This window comes from Gastrolobium bilobum, unplaced genomic scaffold (genome assembly GCF_033153095.1).
Source record: "Gastrolobium bilobum isolate Gb01-03AN ecotype WA unplaced genomic scaffold, APGP_CSIRO_Gbil_v1 utg5629, whole genome shotgun sequence".
Lineage (NCBI taxonomy): Eukaryota > Viridiplantae > Streptophyta > Magnoliopsida > Fabales > Fabaceae > Gastrolobium > Gastrolobium bilobum.
The window spans coordinates 44534-60809 of NW_026897402.1; the positions used below are offsets into that span (position 1 = coordinate 44534).

Genomic DNA, 16276 nt, shown 5'->3' on the forward strand with positions numbered 1-16276 from the left:
CATGATAATAGATGGGAAAGTTGAACATTACATCTATACATTTTTTTTTTGGAAACATCTATATATATTTTTTTGGGAAAAATATTTCTGCATTTGCTGATATGAGTTATCTGCATTTATTCTTATAACGACGTCATTTTGGTATTGGAAAAAAATTATAAATATAAAGACTTTTATAACCCTGAAATAAATTAAAATTACAAAAACACCATGATTTCTGTCCCAAAACGATGTCGTATTAGGCTTACTGCAGAAAAAGCGAACCCTTATTTTGTATACATAGTTTTTATATTGTTTTTTAAATAATAGAATAAAAAGCTTGCATTCCAACCACTGTTGTAAAACCCGTTGGGTCGACCCAGAACCCGGTGAACCGGTCATCGGACCGGTTCGAGTCAAATATTAGATTGATCATGTATCAACCTGACCAAACCCGGCCAAAACCGGTGACCCGTGACCCGGTTGGGTCATACATTTAAAAAAAAAACCAAAAAATCAAAATTGTTTCATCTTGTCAAAAAAAAAATAGAACTCATTTTAAAAACTTTTTGTAATTTTATTTGCTAATATACTTTTCTACAATGACCTCAAATTTCAGCTTCCAATACTGAAGCAATTTGCTGAATAATAAATTAAGAGAATATGACATATGTCATTTTAATGTAATTGAATTTGAAAAATATGAGTTCAATACTTATTGAGAAGTATGTTTATGGGGATTCTAAGTTGCAATTTAAATTGACATAATAATAGCGTGCATTTTTTATTTTTAATTATTTATACTTCATGTTTTTAACTTATTTAGTGAACCTTGTTTAATTTATTTTAGACATGGAGAATATAATCGAATTATATGCTCATATTTATATATATTTTTATATATCCGGGTCAACCGGTCCGACCAGTGACCCACCGGTCTGACCAGTGATACAGTGACACAGTGATCCAGTACCCCGACCGGGTCGATACCTGGATCGGATTTAATAAGACTGATTCCAACACATATTTTTTTTATCTTTACCGTTGGCATAGCTTTCACATTTATGCTTTTTCTTTTCTTTTCTATTTCATTCTGTATAACGGTTGATCTATCTACAGATGATTGAGACCGGTTCACTCTACCTTAGCTCAGTTTTTCTCAAGATTCATGCACAAGCAAGCCCATATACATGGATAATGTCAAGTAGGTTTTGGCAATGCCCCATTCATAGTCCTAGACAAGAAAACAAAGTTAAGTACTAACCAACGTGGACCACTAGTAACGGAGTGCCTTTCTCTATCACCTTGATCTTTATCTACATTGTAGCAAAATGCTTTTATTCACGCCACTCTGCCCCAAGCCATTATGTGGTCACTACGAAAGTTTTGGTTTCTTCAAAGCTGCAAATTCAAGATCTAAACAGTAATATTCATTATCATCCTTGTTTTAAAAGGAAATCGAATTGAGTTGTCAACTAACTTAATTGTCGCGAAGTTGACATATATACATGAGATATGGGGTGTGATATGATAATGATACGATGATATCGATAAAAAGACGTGAAATTTTTATATAAATATAAAATATGATGGACTTATGATATCATATTAAATTAATATAAGATCAACATAAAGATACAAATACTAGAGATATATTTAAATTGTACCCAAAAAAGTATGTGATCAGTCCAAGAGGAATTGGACTTGATCACACACGTTAAGTCTGGTTCAAATAGATTATCGATGGATAATTGTGATGGATTAGCTCGGTTACATAGGATGATATATGTGGAATGGAGATTCTGAAGTCGTCTTAGTATGTTTGTGTGCAACACATGTGGGTGGGTGATTCTCACGCTTAATTTAGTATTTAAGTGATGAACTAAAAGTAAAATTGAAAGAAGATGATCATGCTTGGGTTTTGAGCCTCTTTTTTATAGTAGTGGCATAACTTATTTGTTGTCTTGTTATGCTGCTTAAGTATGGTGGCATGCATTCTAATTGGTAGATTGTGATGGCTTTGTTAACCTATCTCGCCTGAGGGATGCCTTTTGGTGAACTGCGATGTATAGGGTTAGTTGGAATCTCGTATATGTCCCTTAGCCATTGACTATTAAAGAGGCTTATACGGTCAGCAGTTAAAGTTTAACTGTGAATAGTAACAACCTAAGTTTTAGAATGGGTTAGGTGTGTGTCCTTACGCGCGCGAAATTTTTTCTATCTGCTAGGGTTTTCTTTCTGTGTTTGCTGAGTTGTTACAACGGGAGAGGTGAGAGACGTTGAGAATGAATCTTTGTTCATGTCAAGAAAGAGCACAAAGAGAACGAAGAGTGGAGAAGAAATTCAAACGGAAGTTATGATGCGTGAAGCGATCAAGGATTTTCAGGCTGGGTTTCTATACATGAAAAACTGAGATCCTTTGCAGAGGTGATTGGTGTGGAGAATGGTGTGTCAGGCGGCAACGTTCCGTGGTTGATTGAAGAGGAAGAACCAGATCTGGAACCCCTAGATCCTAATTTGGGTGAAATTTCAAAATGGGGTTTTCAGACCATTATCAGGGAAGACGACTTTGTTGAAATAAGGAGTAACAAGGAAGCGAGAGCTAGAATGCATCAACGTTGGAAGAATGCGTTGATTGTGAAGTTGTTGGGTGGGAAGATAGGTGTCAGGTTTATGAAGAAAAAGCTGTAGGTGATGTGGGCGAAGGCTGGCAGCATCACTGTTGCTGATCTTGGAAATGACTTCTTTTCGGTAAGATTCAGTAGCTTGGAGGATATGAACCTAGCGATAACGGGTGGACTGTGGGTCATCTTAGGTCACTATCTTGCAACAAGGAAGTGGGAACCGTGCTTTGACCCTGATAAAGCCAATATCCATAAGGTAGCAGCATGGATTTGTCTCCCAGGTATCCCTCAGGAGTACTGCGAATTCCCCTTTCTAAATCATTTAGGATCGGGGATTGAAAAGTCATTAAAGTTGATAGGACTACCTCCACTGGAGACAGAGCCAGATCTGCTAGAGTGTGTATAGAAATTGATCTCTCTAAGCCGTTGAGAGGTGAGAATATGTGCTGGATGGTTGTAGGAAGAGGGTGGAGTATGAAGGGCTCTATCTGATTTGTCTTAAGTGTGGTAGGTATGGACATAATTCTGACTCATGTCCAGATTATGTTAAACCAACCCATGTGAATCACCCAAAGGAGGCTATTGAAAAACCTGTGGAAAATCCTGGCCCCCAAGGTGTAGGACCATGGATGGTGGTCCAACGCAGGAAGAAAGGTCAGCAGTCCCTGCAAAAGCAAGATTCTGGAAACAATAGAGCTTTTGGTGAGGATATTTCTAACAAAAAGAACATGATGGGTCCAAAGGCTGGTGTTAATAAAGAGAAGAGTAACCTAAAAGGGGTCAATGATAAGCAACATGTGATTGGCTCTTCTAGTCCTATTGTGAATAAGGAGAATCTCTCCTCGGGTGACAAAGTTGATTCCCCAGTTCTTGGAATGATGTTCACAGCTGTGGCATCTAATTCTGTTAGAAAAAGTGGTGGAAATAAATCAGTGGTGATGAACTCCAAGAAATAAAGGCCCCTTCGGTTAAAGGCAAAGGAGTTGCCCAAGAAATTTCTCTTACTTTTGGAGTAGGTAGCTCAAATTATCAGAAGAAGGATGTCTTGGAGGGAGAAGATAGAATGACAGGGGAAACTAATCTGGCAAAGGATAACTCTGTTCATATCTCAAACAAGCTTTCTGTTGATGATATGGTTGCTGTTGATTCTTTGAAAGAACCTGAGCCTCCTGATCAAATTATGGGTGAGTCAACAAAGCTGGTAGATGCCAATGCAGGTATGGAAGTAGACTTATCTATTAAAGCTAATTTAGTTAATGCTATGAATATTAGCTATGATTCTGGTTGTGTTGATGGACTTCCTGGAAGTCAGAACCAAGTGGTTGAAAATCATGATGGAAGCAGCAAGAGCTTTGTGATCTTGCAAAAAAATCAAACTTCATCATGAATGTTCTCGCGTGAAATTGTAGAGGTGCTGCAAAGAAACAATTTAAGAGCAGCTTCAGTAGATTTCGAATAAAATATAAGGTTGGTGTGGCTGCTATTTTGGAGCCTAGGGTGAGTGGGAAAAAGGCTATCAATATTATTAGAAGTTTGGGTTTCTCTAATCACATTATAGCTGAAGCACAAGGCTTTTCTGGAGGTATTTGGCTTATGTGGAATTCTAATGATGTTAAGATTTCTCTCATTTCAAAGCATGATCAATTCATTCACTGTTGGGTGGAGCTTGCTGATATGAAGGGCTTCTATTGGACGGTTGTTTATGCTAATCCTCGTGAGGGGAAACGTAGAATGTTGTGGGAAGAGCTGAAACAGATTGGGAGGACAATGGATGAGCCCTGGTTGATTTCAGGTGATTTTAATGAAATTACTTGTGCTGAGGAGAAGAAAGGAGGAGGTCCTGTTGATTACAATAGGTGTAATCAGTTTACAAATGTATTGAATGCTTGTGGTGTTTTGGATTTGGGGGGAGGTGGTAATAGATTTACTTGGAGAGGGCCAAAGTTCCTTCATTTGAACAGGGTCTTTAAGAGACTTGACAGAGCTGTTGCTAATGAGAATTGGAGAGCTTCTTTTGAAGATGCTGATTGCTGACTCTCCTTAGACTTTTCTCTGATCACTGTCCTATTCTTGTCAGAATGGAAAAAGAGGAATCAGGATGGAGAGAGAGGCCTTTTAGATTCCTTGCCTCTTGGCAGTATGATCCCAGATTTAACAATTTTATAAAAGCTAATTGGAATCAAGCTGCCAATCTTTGTGATAGTTTGAATTCCTTCACTCCAGCAGTTAAGGATTGGAATAAAAATGTGTTTGGATTTATCCAGCATAAGAAGAACAAAATTATTGCTAGATTGGATGGAATGCAGAAGCACAGTAGCAGTAATATTAGCAGGCAGCTTGAGAAGTTGGAGGCTAATCTGAGAAAAGAACTCTCGGGTATTCTTGACCAGGAGGAACAACTTTGGTATCAAAAATCTAGGGGAGATCGGATAAGAGATGGAGACAGAAATACTAAATTTTACCATACTAGTACCTTGATCCAAAGGAAAAGAAACAAAATTATAAAACTTCAAGATGAGGCTGGCCACTGGATAAATGGGGAAGAGGATCTTAATGTTTTGGCAAGGAATTTCTTCCTTAACCTCTTCAAGGAAAAAGTTGTTGATCATGTTTGGTTGCAAACCAGTAATACTTGGCCAGAAATAAAGGAAGATCAGTTGGCTTATTTATCTTTGAATGTTGATATGGAGGAGGTGAAAACTGCCTTTTTTCAAATGGCTCCTTTAAAGGCTTCTGGTCCGGATGGCTTCCCTGCTCTTTTTTTCCAAAGGAATTGGGAGTTTCTTAAAGCTCAAATTCTCAAGAACATGCAGAAGTATCTTTGTCAGCCGGATCTGATCAAGGAGATAAATCACACTCTTTTAGCTCTTATCCCCAAAATTGATAGACCCTGTCTAATGAAGCAGTTTAAGCCAATAGCCCTTTGTAACTCTGTTTACAAGGGTCTCAGTAAAATTCTTGCTAACAAGATTAAACCTTTTTTAGGGAGCCGCATTTCCCCCAATCAGGTTAGCTTTGTTCCTAAAAGGCACATCCAAGACAATATAATTATTGCTCAAGAGATGGTTCATGCAATGCATAAAATGAAAGGTAGGAAAAGCTTTTTCTCTATCAAAATTGATTTAGAAAAAGCTTATATAAGCTAAATTGGAGCTTCATCATATCAGTGCTAGAGGAAGTGAAGCTACCAGGGGATTTAGTTGAAGCTATATTGGGTTGTGTGACTAGTCCTTATTTGGAGGTGTTGTGGAATGATGCTAGGACTTCTGGCTTTCATACTCAACGTGGAATTAGACAAGGGGATCCAATATCCCCCTATTTTTTTGTCCTATGGATGGAGAAATTAACTCATTTAATTATGGATGAGGTGGAGGCTAGGAACTGGATTCCAATAAGGGATGGTAAATCTGGACCATTTATATCTCACTTAATGTTTGCAAATGATGTTATTCTCTTTGCTAAAGCATCTCTATCTCAACTGGAGTCTATCACCCACTGTTTGGAGAAATTTTCAAAGATGTCAGGGCAATGTGTGAGTGTGGAGAAGTCTTGCATCTATTTCTCTAAGAATATTTCTCAAGAGACAATGAATTCTGTCACATCTGTTAGTGGCTTTAAAAAAGTCAGCAACCTTGGATGTTACTTGGGATCCTTGATGAGGCATAGTAGAGTCAAAAAAGATCACTATGCTGATGTTATATCTAGAGTTCAAGGTAGACTACAAGGGTGGAAATCAAAGTGTCTTTCTCTGGCGGGTAGGATTACTTTAGTCAAGAGTATTATCTCAGCCATCCCCTATCATCATATGCAAAACAATATGCTGCTTGTTCATGTGTGCCAGGAAATTGAGAGATTGCAGAGGAGTTTCATCTAAGGGATTCTGATACTAAAAGAAGAGGTCGTTGTGTATCTTGGGAGCAAATGTGTATGCCTAGGGAATGTGGTGGGCTAGGCATTATTAATTTGAGAAGACAAAATGAAGCCTTTATGCAGAAATTAGCTTGGCAGATCATGAATGACCAGAACTGCCTTTGGGTCCAGGTTATTCTAGGTAAATATGGTAGAAAATTTAATCCTAATCGTTGCTTAATTTCAAAAGCTACTGATTCTCCTCTGTGGAAGAATATATGCATAGCTAGAGATAATTTAATCCAACATCTGGTTAGAAGTGGAAAGGAAACATGTTTCTGGACTGATTTGTGGAGAGGTTGGAATAGGAGTATTTATGATCTTGCTGTTTGTAAACCTCCTGATTCTCAGCTCTCTTTTAAAGTGTGTGATTATGTTGATCCTGCTACAGGGGAATGGAGATGGAGCTGCCTGTATAAGTGGTTAGATGATAACACCATCAATAGGCTTAAAAGTATTAGCCCACCTGCCAAAGATAGTCCAGATGATAGACTGAACTGGAAGTGGAGTAGTCCAAGCAAGTCCTTTGTGAGGAATGCTTATTGCCACCTAACTGAACCAAATGTTGGAAAGGATAGAATATGGACTGCTATTTGGAAATGGAGAGGACCGTATAGGATATCATTTTTCCTTTGTCTTGCCTGCTTAAATAAAATCCCTATTAGAATAATAACAGGACACTGGAATGGGGGGAACTTTTGTGTCCCACTTGCTCTACTTGTCAAGAAACAGTCTTGCATACGTTGAGAGACTGCAGGGTGGCCAGGAAAATCTGGGAGAGATGGTTTTCAGACAACATTCCAAGCAACTTCCTATCTGTCGAAGGAATATATTGGTTTAAACTCAATCTGTTTCAACCTTTTTCTAGTAAGCTTTGGCACTCTTGGAAGGAGATTTTTTTATGACCTGTTGGTTTCTATGGCAGTGGAGAAATTCTACTGTCCATGAGGTTTCATTTTCATTGCCTCAAGATCTTGTCCATACAATTCTGGTCTACTTGGCTGATATGAAGAGAAGCATCAGCCCTGACCATCCTTGTTCAGGTCCAGAAGGTAATCTCAATTCTGGGGATTATGGGCAGCTAAATGACCAGTTTCAAATCAGAATTTTTGTTGATGGTGCTTGTAACTTAGCCTCTAACATAAGAACCAGTGGAGGGTTTATTTGTTCCTCTAGTGGAGAGTGGAAATGTGGTTTTTCATATAATATAGGTACATGTACTGTGTTGGAAGCTGAGTTATGGGGCTTATATCATGGCCTCAAGATGGCTGGGGACTTGAATTATACTAAGGTTTGGATTGGTAGTGATAGCAAAGAAGCTCTACTTTGCTTAGAGGAGATGCTGAGATTTGCGGTTTTACTTCCCTGGTATGCAAGATTAGAAAAGCTGCTCAAGAGATTGACCAACTTCATTTGGAATTTATCCCAAGAGAATCCAATATATGTGCAGATTACTTAGCTAAACTAGGTTTTAGTCTCAAGGGTGAAGAGTTGATGTTTTACTCCTCTCCCCCTGTTAATATTTTACCTTCTTGGTTAGAATTGAGCTCCAATTTGTTGATGGAGCATATGTGTTTGTACATGCATAAACTGTTTGTTTAGTTGTTCTGGGCTTGGCCCTTCATTGTTATCAAAAAAAAAAAAAGTTTAACTATGCAACCCCGGGATTGTGTATACTCATGATATATTTGTTTTCTTACTCACTAAGTCAATGTATTGGGCTTTTGGGCTATTATTGGACTTGGTCCTTTATCCCGCTTAATATGAGTCTAGATTAATATGTATTTAAAAAAGGGTTAAACTCTTCTTATGTTACATAGAGAATATTTTTCTCCTACATACCCATCGAAATTCTCATCCCCTATTTTTTTTCACTTGGTGGGTCCCACCATGTGATGTTTGTGCAAGAGAAAAGATTAATCCATATATTGAAAAATGTTTCTTCTGTCACATGAGATAAAATTATCTCCTACAATCTCAAAACAACGTAATTTTGGGTTTAATATATACGGAAGGATATTGTGACAACCAAGTTGTGTTACTACCAAGTGACTACCAATCAATCTCACCGTTAGATCGATTATGTTGATCCAACGGTTATATTTATTTCCATCTTTGTATGGTCATGATTCCCCATATTTAAAGTGAAAGCATTAAATATGGGAAATCATAATCATACAAAGGTGAAAATAAATATAAAGTATTAAATTTGAGAAATCATGACCATACAAAGATGGAAATAAATATAACTGTTGGATCAATATAATTGATCTAACGGTAAGATTGATTGATAGTCACTTAGTAGTAACACAACTTAGTTGTCACAATATCTTTCCCCTTAATATATTACAAGTATCAATGTATAAGATATATTACCCCCGCAATAAAGTTTCGCTTAAATTTGGTTGACAGTCTTCAAGTACATAATCTTCAATCAGCTTATTACCTCTTATTTTCAATTTCTTTTGTCCTTGCAAGCAGTTGTTTAACTAAATATAGTTTTACAAAAGCTCTTATCATAAAAAGATTTTTTTATAATGAAGAAAAAAATTAAAAGCTAAAGGTTTCCATATTTTTAAGATGTATATCAGTCTTTCAGAATTTCAATAAGAGAGAAAAAAAATATAGTTGGAATTCTGATCTAACGATGTTGAAGATGGTAGGCAAAGGTAGGCAGAAAAAATAGTAGGTAGAATAACCTATCCCTATTTTTCAATCATATCTTTATTCTAAACTTTTATTTATGGGTTCGTTTTTTCTGTAGTTAATGTAGATAAGTTATATGTAGTAAGCCCAATACGACTTCGTTTTGGGGCAAAAATCATGGTATTTTTGTAATTTGAATTTATTTTAGGGTTATAATAATTTGTATACTTATAATTTTTTAAGATTTCAATACCAAAATGACGTCGTTTTGGAAATAAATACAGATAACTTATCTGCGTTAACTGCAAAAACATTTTTCCCTTTATTTATAAATTTTATCATTTATCCTCATAACAGTTCATTTCATCTCTCTTTCTTCAAAACTCTAAGAACAACTTTATATAATTATCAAACAATTTTTAGATTTATTTTTTAAGCTCTTTTAAAAAAAAACCACGTACGCTAAATTTTACTTGAATTAAAAAATAATACCAACACATGAAGATTAAACAACTCCGGAATACGAAAATGAACAAGTTTCCAAAATGTAAATTTTCACACCATCGCTAGATGCAGTCAAGGCAGAAGGTAAAATTAATGAGGACCATATAAATTAATAATAAAAAAAAGAATACGATTATCCTTGTAAATAAAATAAAATAATTTCAAAACTATATGCCGACCAGTTAACTCGACAATAATACAGTGCCTGCAAACAGTACTCTGAGGAATTCTCGGGTTTGTTAATTTATTTATTTATTACTACATGTAATTATGTGTTTTAATATACAATGTTATTAAACTAATCCAGTTATAAACTTGCTTAGAATATTAAGTTATTGGTTCAACCAATGTCCAGCAGAGTTTGCTCAATTCGCATATAGTACATACTCAAAATTTCAAAAAATAAAATAAAATAACCTTAATACAAGCTAATACAATATTTCAAATTCTAAAAAACCATTACACAAATACTTAACATACCTTTACACGGCTTAAAACCTAAATAAACAAGAAGTTCACGATTAAAGAAACATATGTTATGCACTATTAGATTTACATCCATATCTGGTAAGATTCACACTATGTAATATGTATACATTAATGTATAGTCTAATTGCCACTCTTTCCTTAATTTTTGTGCAAATAACAATTTACCACGTAAAAGAACACGAGTACTGCATTCAAAACACATGCCATAAGCAGAAGTAGAACTACAAATATTCCTCATTTGCTTCTTCGGTATCCAAAGTCCTCAATTACAAATTCTTGCCACCAATTATACAAAAAAAAAAATACATCTAGGGACACGAAGATGAACTAGGGGTGCTCTGATTTGTGAGATGAAATTGTTAACAAACTTTACAAGAAATTCTTTACTTCACTGCATAGTTGTGGAAGCAGAAGGTATAAATCTCATGAGGAAGCTTGACAGGGACCAAATGCATATCACACCAAGGAATTGTAGGACATTTAGAAGGGTACCCAGAGAGCTGTTTATAGCAATGTTGTGTGAGGTCATCTCAGCACCTCTAACTGTAAATGATAAAGCTGTCACTAGTTGTGCTGCTCTATTTAGTTGGTGCAACCTATACACCTGTTAATAATAAATTGTTACTTTGTTATATGAATAATCAATTGAGAAAGGTGACCAAAAGAATCTTTGAATATTGTAGTTGATTCGATCCAATAAAAGAGAGAGAACTAAGCTAAATTAAAATTTAACAATTTATACAACCAAAATAATCAAAATGTTAATTTAGATGATCAATTAGGCAAAACCAGATTAATTACTTTATTATATTCACTCTTTACCAGGAAGATAAAATCCAGAAAGTTAATCAAAAAGGGATTGGATTGTCCTTACTTGAAAGATTAATGGAATAGCAGACCATGAAGGTGACTTTCGATATCTTGCATACTGCTCAAATGCAAATTGAACAACAATACCAACCAGGTATGGCGCAAGAGTTGCGGAGGCAGCAGGACCAGTCCATGGCCAGACCAAACCCATAGTGACCATAGGAATTACAAGACTAAGCACCAGGGTAGCAACAGAAGAGACTCGCTGTCCCATTTGAGGGGGCAGAGTATCATTATTGTTTGCAGCAGTATCCAGTTTTACGGGTCTCCTTAAATGGTCAAGTAGAAAAAGAAATACCGCAACACCACAATAGAAAATTGCTTCTGTGAAGAATAATATGAGGAAATCTGGAGATGAAGAAAGAAGATACTTCACAATTTAGAGGTCAGGGAAGAAAGCACAATTCAGAGCTGAGAAGAAAGGAAGAAATGATAGTAAAAAAGATCTAAAACAAGCAATTTAACATTCTAAAGTTTCAGGATAGATCACCTCACAACTACCATTGTTGCAGCACGTAATTCACAATAATTATACTAACTACATACTCTTTTTCCCCGGCACTCCACATCCATCTTGAATTTCTAAACTAAGTTTAATTTTTGTAAACTTTTTTTATTATTGATATTGCAGGTGCAAAGTTTATCATCCATTATGCGTCACTATAGTTCAGTCTCCATTTCTGTCCAATTATCCAATGATTGATTGCCATCCATTTTTGTCAAGAAACAAATAATTACAATTCAACCAATCAGCATCATATCCAATTTCTGAACATCCAAAATGTTTTCCCTGGCACCATCCCTTACTAATTGTCCTGAATACAATTAGTTCCCCTATTCTCTGCAGTTTTTCATCATCATAAGCTTACCCCTATTGATTCAAGGAGGTGTTACTAACTTACTATGATCTACATTCATATGATAGAAAACACTCCACACAAAAAATATTAAGTTATGCAGATTGCCACAGACAAAGCAATATAGAACCAAATCCATACAATGAACAAACACAACAGAGAGTCTTTCTTCCAAAGAAAACTTACCTGTTAACAAAGAGTCCTCAAAAATGACAGAAAGTACTTTACGCAAATAAAGTGAAGGAAAAATGAAAGAAGCAACAAGGACTGCAGGGCCCATAAACCACAATATGCTGTTTTGACTCCTCTCCGAATTCGATAAAAGGATTTCACTATCTCTTCTGTACGGACGGTTATAAAAGGATATTAAACCCGGTTTTCCATCACTCCCTGATAAATGAAAAGATGAGTTGCTTGCAGGAGAGGTGTCTTCACCAATAGTATCATTGCCTTCTGACAGTAAAGCAGCTGTTTCGAGCTCAGTGTATTGTGACCGATCCTCAGAGACAACAAAAAGAGCATTATGCTGTCTCTGGAACCTTCCTTTTAACTTCGGCATCCCATGTTTAAACATAAATTGGCATGATTTGTCTAGCCATGACACAAATGCAAAAACAAAAGAATGTTAACAGAGACATATCCAGAGGAGTGCATATAAAATATTGGGCAAATTGCAGCTCACGCCCTTCAACTTTTGTCCATATGCAGATTAGACCTTAAGGTTTGAAGGGTGCAAATGACCCCTGCAAACCGTTAAACATCTGATGAAATTGTCACACGATTTCCAAATGACAAAAAATAAAATAACTACACATGAAACTCTGACTTGAGAGGATAGGGGTGAGGAAATCCTTATATGCAACCTTACCCTTACGTGACAACAAAAAAATTTAAAAAAAAATTAGTGGGGAAATTGCAAATGGGGTCCTAAAAAATGCACTATCCTTTCAGTTTTTAATCTCCAAAAATATCAAAATTGATGGTTTACTTAATGGAGGGTTTTTTCACAAAAAGTGTGAAGTTCAGCGGTCATTTGCATCTTTTCGAACCCCTAAGGTCTAATCCACACATGGGCCAGTTCAAGGGTGTAGGCTGCAATTTACCCTAAAATATTTCTCAATGTCTACAACTATATGATTGATCCAAGAAATATGGTTGGAACCATTCATAACAAACTTGATATATCTTAAAAGGATGAAGAACAGGCAATTGAGTTGGACGCTTAATGCAGAATGTAAAATTCAGGAAGTAACCAATAAATACAAGCTACCTTTAGTGTATATTTGCAGCTGAGCACCAGTTAGCTGGTTGACAAACAACCCTTGTGATAAGCTCAACTGAATATTAAACAAAAAGAAATCACGTAAGTGAAAGAGTAAATAAAGCAATACTCAAAGATACAGTAGTAACAAATTTTGAATAACAGTATAATGAAATGGACTTAATCCAAAAAAGATTATTACTAAAATAGCAAATCACCTAAATTGCTTGATTGGTAGCTTAAATATGTAGTAGAAAAGCACAAAGTAGCAAATGGAATGATTCACACATGTCATGCCTATCATCATCAATTTTCAAAAAAACTATTGGTTATTAATAAAAATGGGAAATGCAAGAAAAACTATTGGAATACGTACATCCATTTGATTATGTCTCAAGTAAATGCATATATCCATTTAACACATGCTGTGGTTATTTATTATGCCATTTGTATCTAACATAAACCAAAAGCAATTAAACATCTTAAGAAATATGAAAGGAAAAGTGAGGGAGATAGAGAAGAGACTGAAATTCAGCATTTGTCCGAACCAATCACATCTAGGAAACTCAAAAACCAATTAAAGAGTTAGCTATACTTCAATAGCTACTGAACTGGCAGCTCAAACCAAATCAATATCATTTAGTTCTACTGCCCATAACCACGTTGCAACAAATGTATCACATATCATTTTCCAGCAGAACATGACACACAAATTCAACTCAATTCTTTTCTCATACTTACTGCACCATTGGTTATTGATAATTTTTAGTTGGTAATTACATTACTGCAGGTGGAATACATAAACAAAAACCAAGTTCCTTATTTCATACATTCCTAATATATTTTATGAAGATCGTGGTGTGAGGTTATCTTAAAAGATTATTTGGGGAAAGATCCAATTATGAAATGTATATTCAGCAGTTCTCCTTAATTTTCTTTCTTTCTTCTTTGCAGTGCCACTGAAATGTACAGTTGGCAAAACAGAGCCAGACGTGAGGAGCCGATCCAGATCCAGTGGTTACCGGCCGGAAAAATCACCAGAAAATTTTTCCTCTGGTCAGAAAATGTGGGACTGTTGCAGGAAGTAGGCGCAGAGCAAGAGTGAACTGCCAAAAAGAGGCACGGCATAGCAGAAGGCTGCTGAAAGGGTGTGCGGCAGGAACGGCTTGCCAGTATTGAGGCGCGGCAAGGAAGACGGCAGCTAGAAAATGGACACAGCAGAATTAGGGTTTCCATAACAGAGATGGGTCGGAATCGGAAACCTAATCAGATACCGACTTGAATATCAGAATATTGAGGAATTTTGTGCGTGTCAAAACAGAACACACATATCTCTATGCATAATAGTGAGGAATTAATTGCAATAATTTTCTTCCTTATAATCTCTAATTCGTTCTATGCATAAGTTCCTTCTATTTACATATCTGTTAAGATATTCTAACAATCCTAATGGGGCGAGTAGAATATTAACATTTTTCTTTACATGCCTTCTCTATTTGACCAGAGCTTAGATAAACAGATAAATAAACCATCAAGCTACTTCTTCTATTCATCAATGATTATTTTCAGAGCTCCAATTTTTCTCCAAGCTTTACTGATGAAGAAAAATTCAGCAGCAACCCTATCCTATCTAAGTCCAATATTAGCAGGGACAATCTCATTCGACAATGTTAGTACATATCAGGCATCATGTTTAGCGACGATACTGAAGCAGAGATTTTCATGAATAGACTTGATTTAATGTTGAGGGAGAGCCTTGGTGGTAAGGTTGCCCCTAGACCCTAGTGACTGAATGGTCACGTGTTCGAGTCTGCGAAACAGCCTCTTTGCAAAATGTAAGGGTAAGGGTGCGTATAATCGACCCTCATCCCTATCCTCGCAAGTCAAGGAGCCTTGTGCACCAGGATTTACCCTTTTAGTCTTGATTTGATGTTCTCATTATTGTCCACTTTAATCCAATGAGTTGGGCCATGCTCAAAAGACGCCTTGTACGATGAGAATAGAACATCTCCTCATGTAATCCTCAAAAAACCAACGTTATCAAACTTGAGAGAGTCTACGTAAGGTAGTGGAGCATGCATAGACTTGACTCGTAGGGTTAACATATATATCTCCCCCTTCCAATCCTAGGTAGGACGATTGTGTGTTAACATCCCAATCAAGGCAATGGGGGAACTGTAGTTACCAAGTTCAACGTTTTGTAAAGTCAAAAATTAATGTTGAGGCTTAAAAGGAGAAGAAGTTCTTCTACTTCCACTCCACCAAAAGTGAGAGCCAAAGTGGACAATGCTTCATGTGAAAACATAAGCCTAACACTATCAATGAAATAATCAGCATCAACAAATTTTTAGTCAACTCATGTACTATATGTAAACACTGAGGATTTGGAAAATTGCACCCAAAATATTTATGAAAAAAAAAAGGGTAAACGAAAACCTACCCGGGCACTTGTTGTGCGATGGAAAGGAGAAGAGAGAGAAGCCGCTAAACAAGAAAAGGAGGAACCGATTTTAGTATTTGCCATGATAGTATATGTGAATGAAGCAACAACAACGTCGAAGGATAGTAGCTGAAGGTTCACGCTGAATCACACTCACTCAACAAAACCATTTTAAATTAAGATTCTGATATTGCGTGAATGGAAAATAGGGAAGGGGTTGGTGAAATAACCGAAACTGGAATGGAGGCTCTGAGTAGTATTATACGAGTGCCAGAACCGTGGGTTTCCGGGTCTAAAATTGAACCGATTTGGTTTGTATTGCGGATTCTTGTCAAGGAGCGAGGCTAACGTTTTCAGACAAAAAATTTTTTTTTTTTTTTTACTTATAACAATTTTCTTGGCCGAAATTACATCTTATCCTATTTAGTTTCACTTTTTTTTTTCCAAATAACACCCAGAAACATGTATTTGAGTCATTTAACCTCATCTATGGGAGTGGGTATTTATTTTAAAATAAAAAATAATAATGCTTGAACCGGATTAATTGAATAATTAATGAATAAATTGAGAAATAGAAAAATGGAAAAAAGTGAATTAAAACTATTTTCGTATTTATGATTTAAGTTAAAAGCACAAAAATTTATTTAAAATAAACTTAGAGTAAGTAAATTATGGTATATTCACTCTTGATTTAAAT

At 36.1% G+C, this 16276-nt stretch overlaps 1 protein-coding gene across 1 annotated transcript; it reads right to left on the minus strand.

Annotated features, from left to right (window-relative positions):
- Positions 1–10375: 10375 nt before the first annotated feature.
- Positions 10376–15830, minus strand: LOC133306654 (uncharacterized). Its single transcript, XM_061506983.1, has 5 exons — positions 15580–15830; positions 13149–13215; positions 12065–12469; positions 11026–11369; positions 10376–10755 (listed from the first exon to the last, which is right to left on the minus strand). Exons 1-5 carry the CDS (start codon positions 15661–15663, stop codon positions 10540–10542), a joined length of 1116 nt encoding a protein of 371 aa, XP_061362967.1. The 5' UTR covers positions 15664–15830; the 3' UTR covers positions 10376–10539.
- Between the last annotated feature and the right edge of the window lie 446 nt (positions 15831–16276).

Bases quoted from the DNA above. Each gene is read 5' to 3' on its own strand.
- LOC133306654 (XM_061506983.1), bottom strand. From the start codon at position 15,663: ATGGCAAATACTAAAATCGGTTCCTCCTTTTCTTGTTTAGCGGCTTCT. The intron at 11,370-12,064 runs GTAAGTTTTCTT...CTTCATCTCCAG, and splicing joins TGAGGACTCTTTGTTAACAG to ATTTCCTCATATTATTCTTC. The intron at 10,756-11,025 runs GTAAGGACAATC...TATTATTAACAG, and splicing joins CTATTCCATTAATCTTTCAA to GTGTATAGGTTGCACCAACT.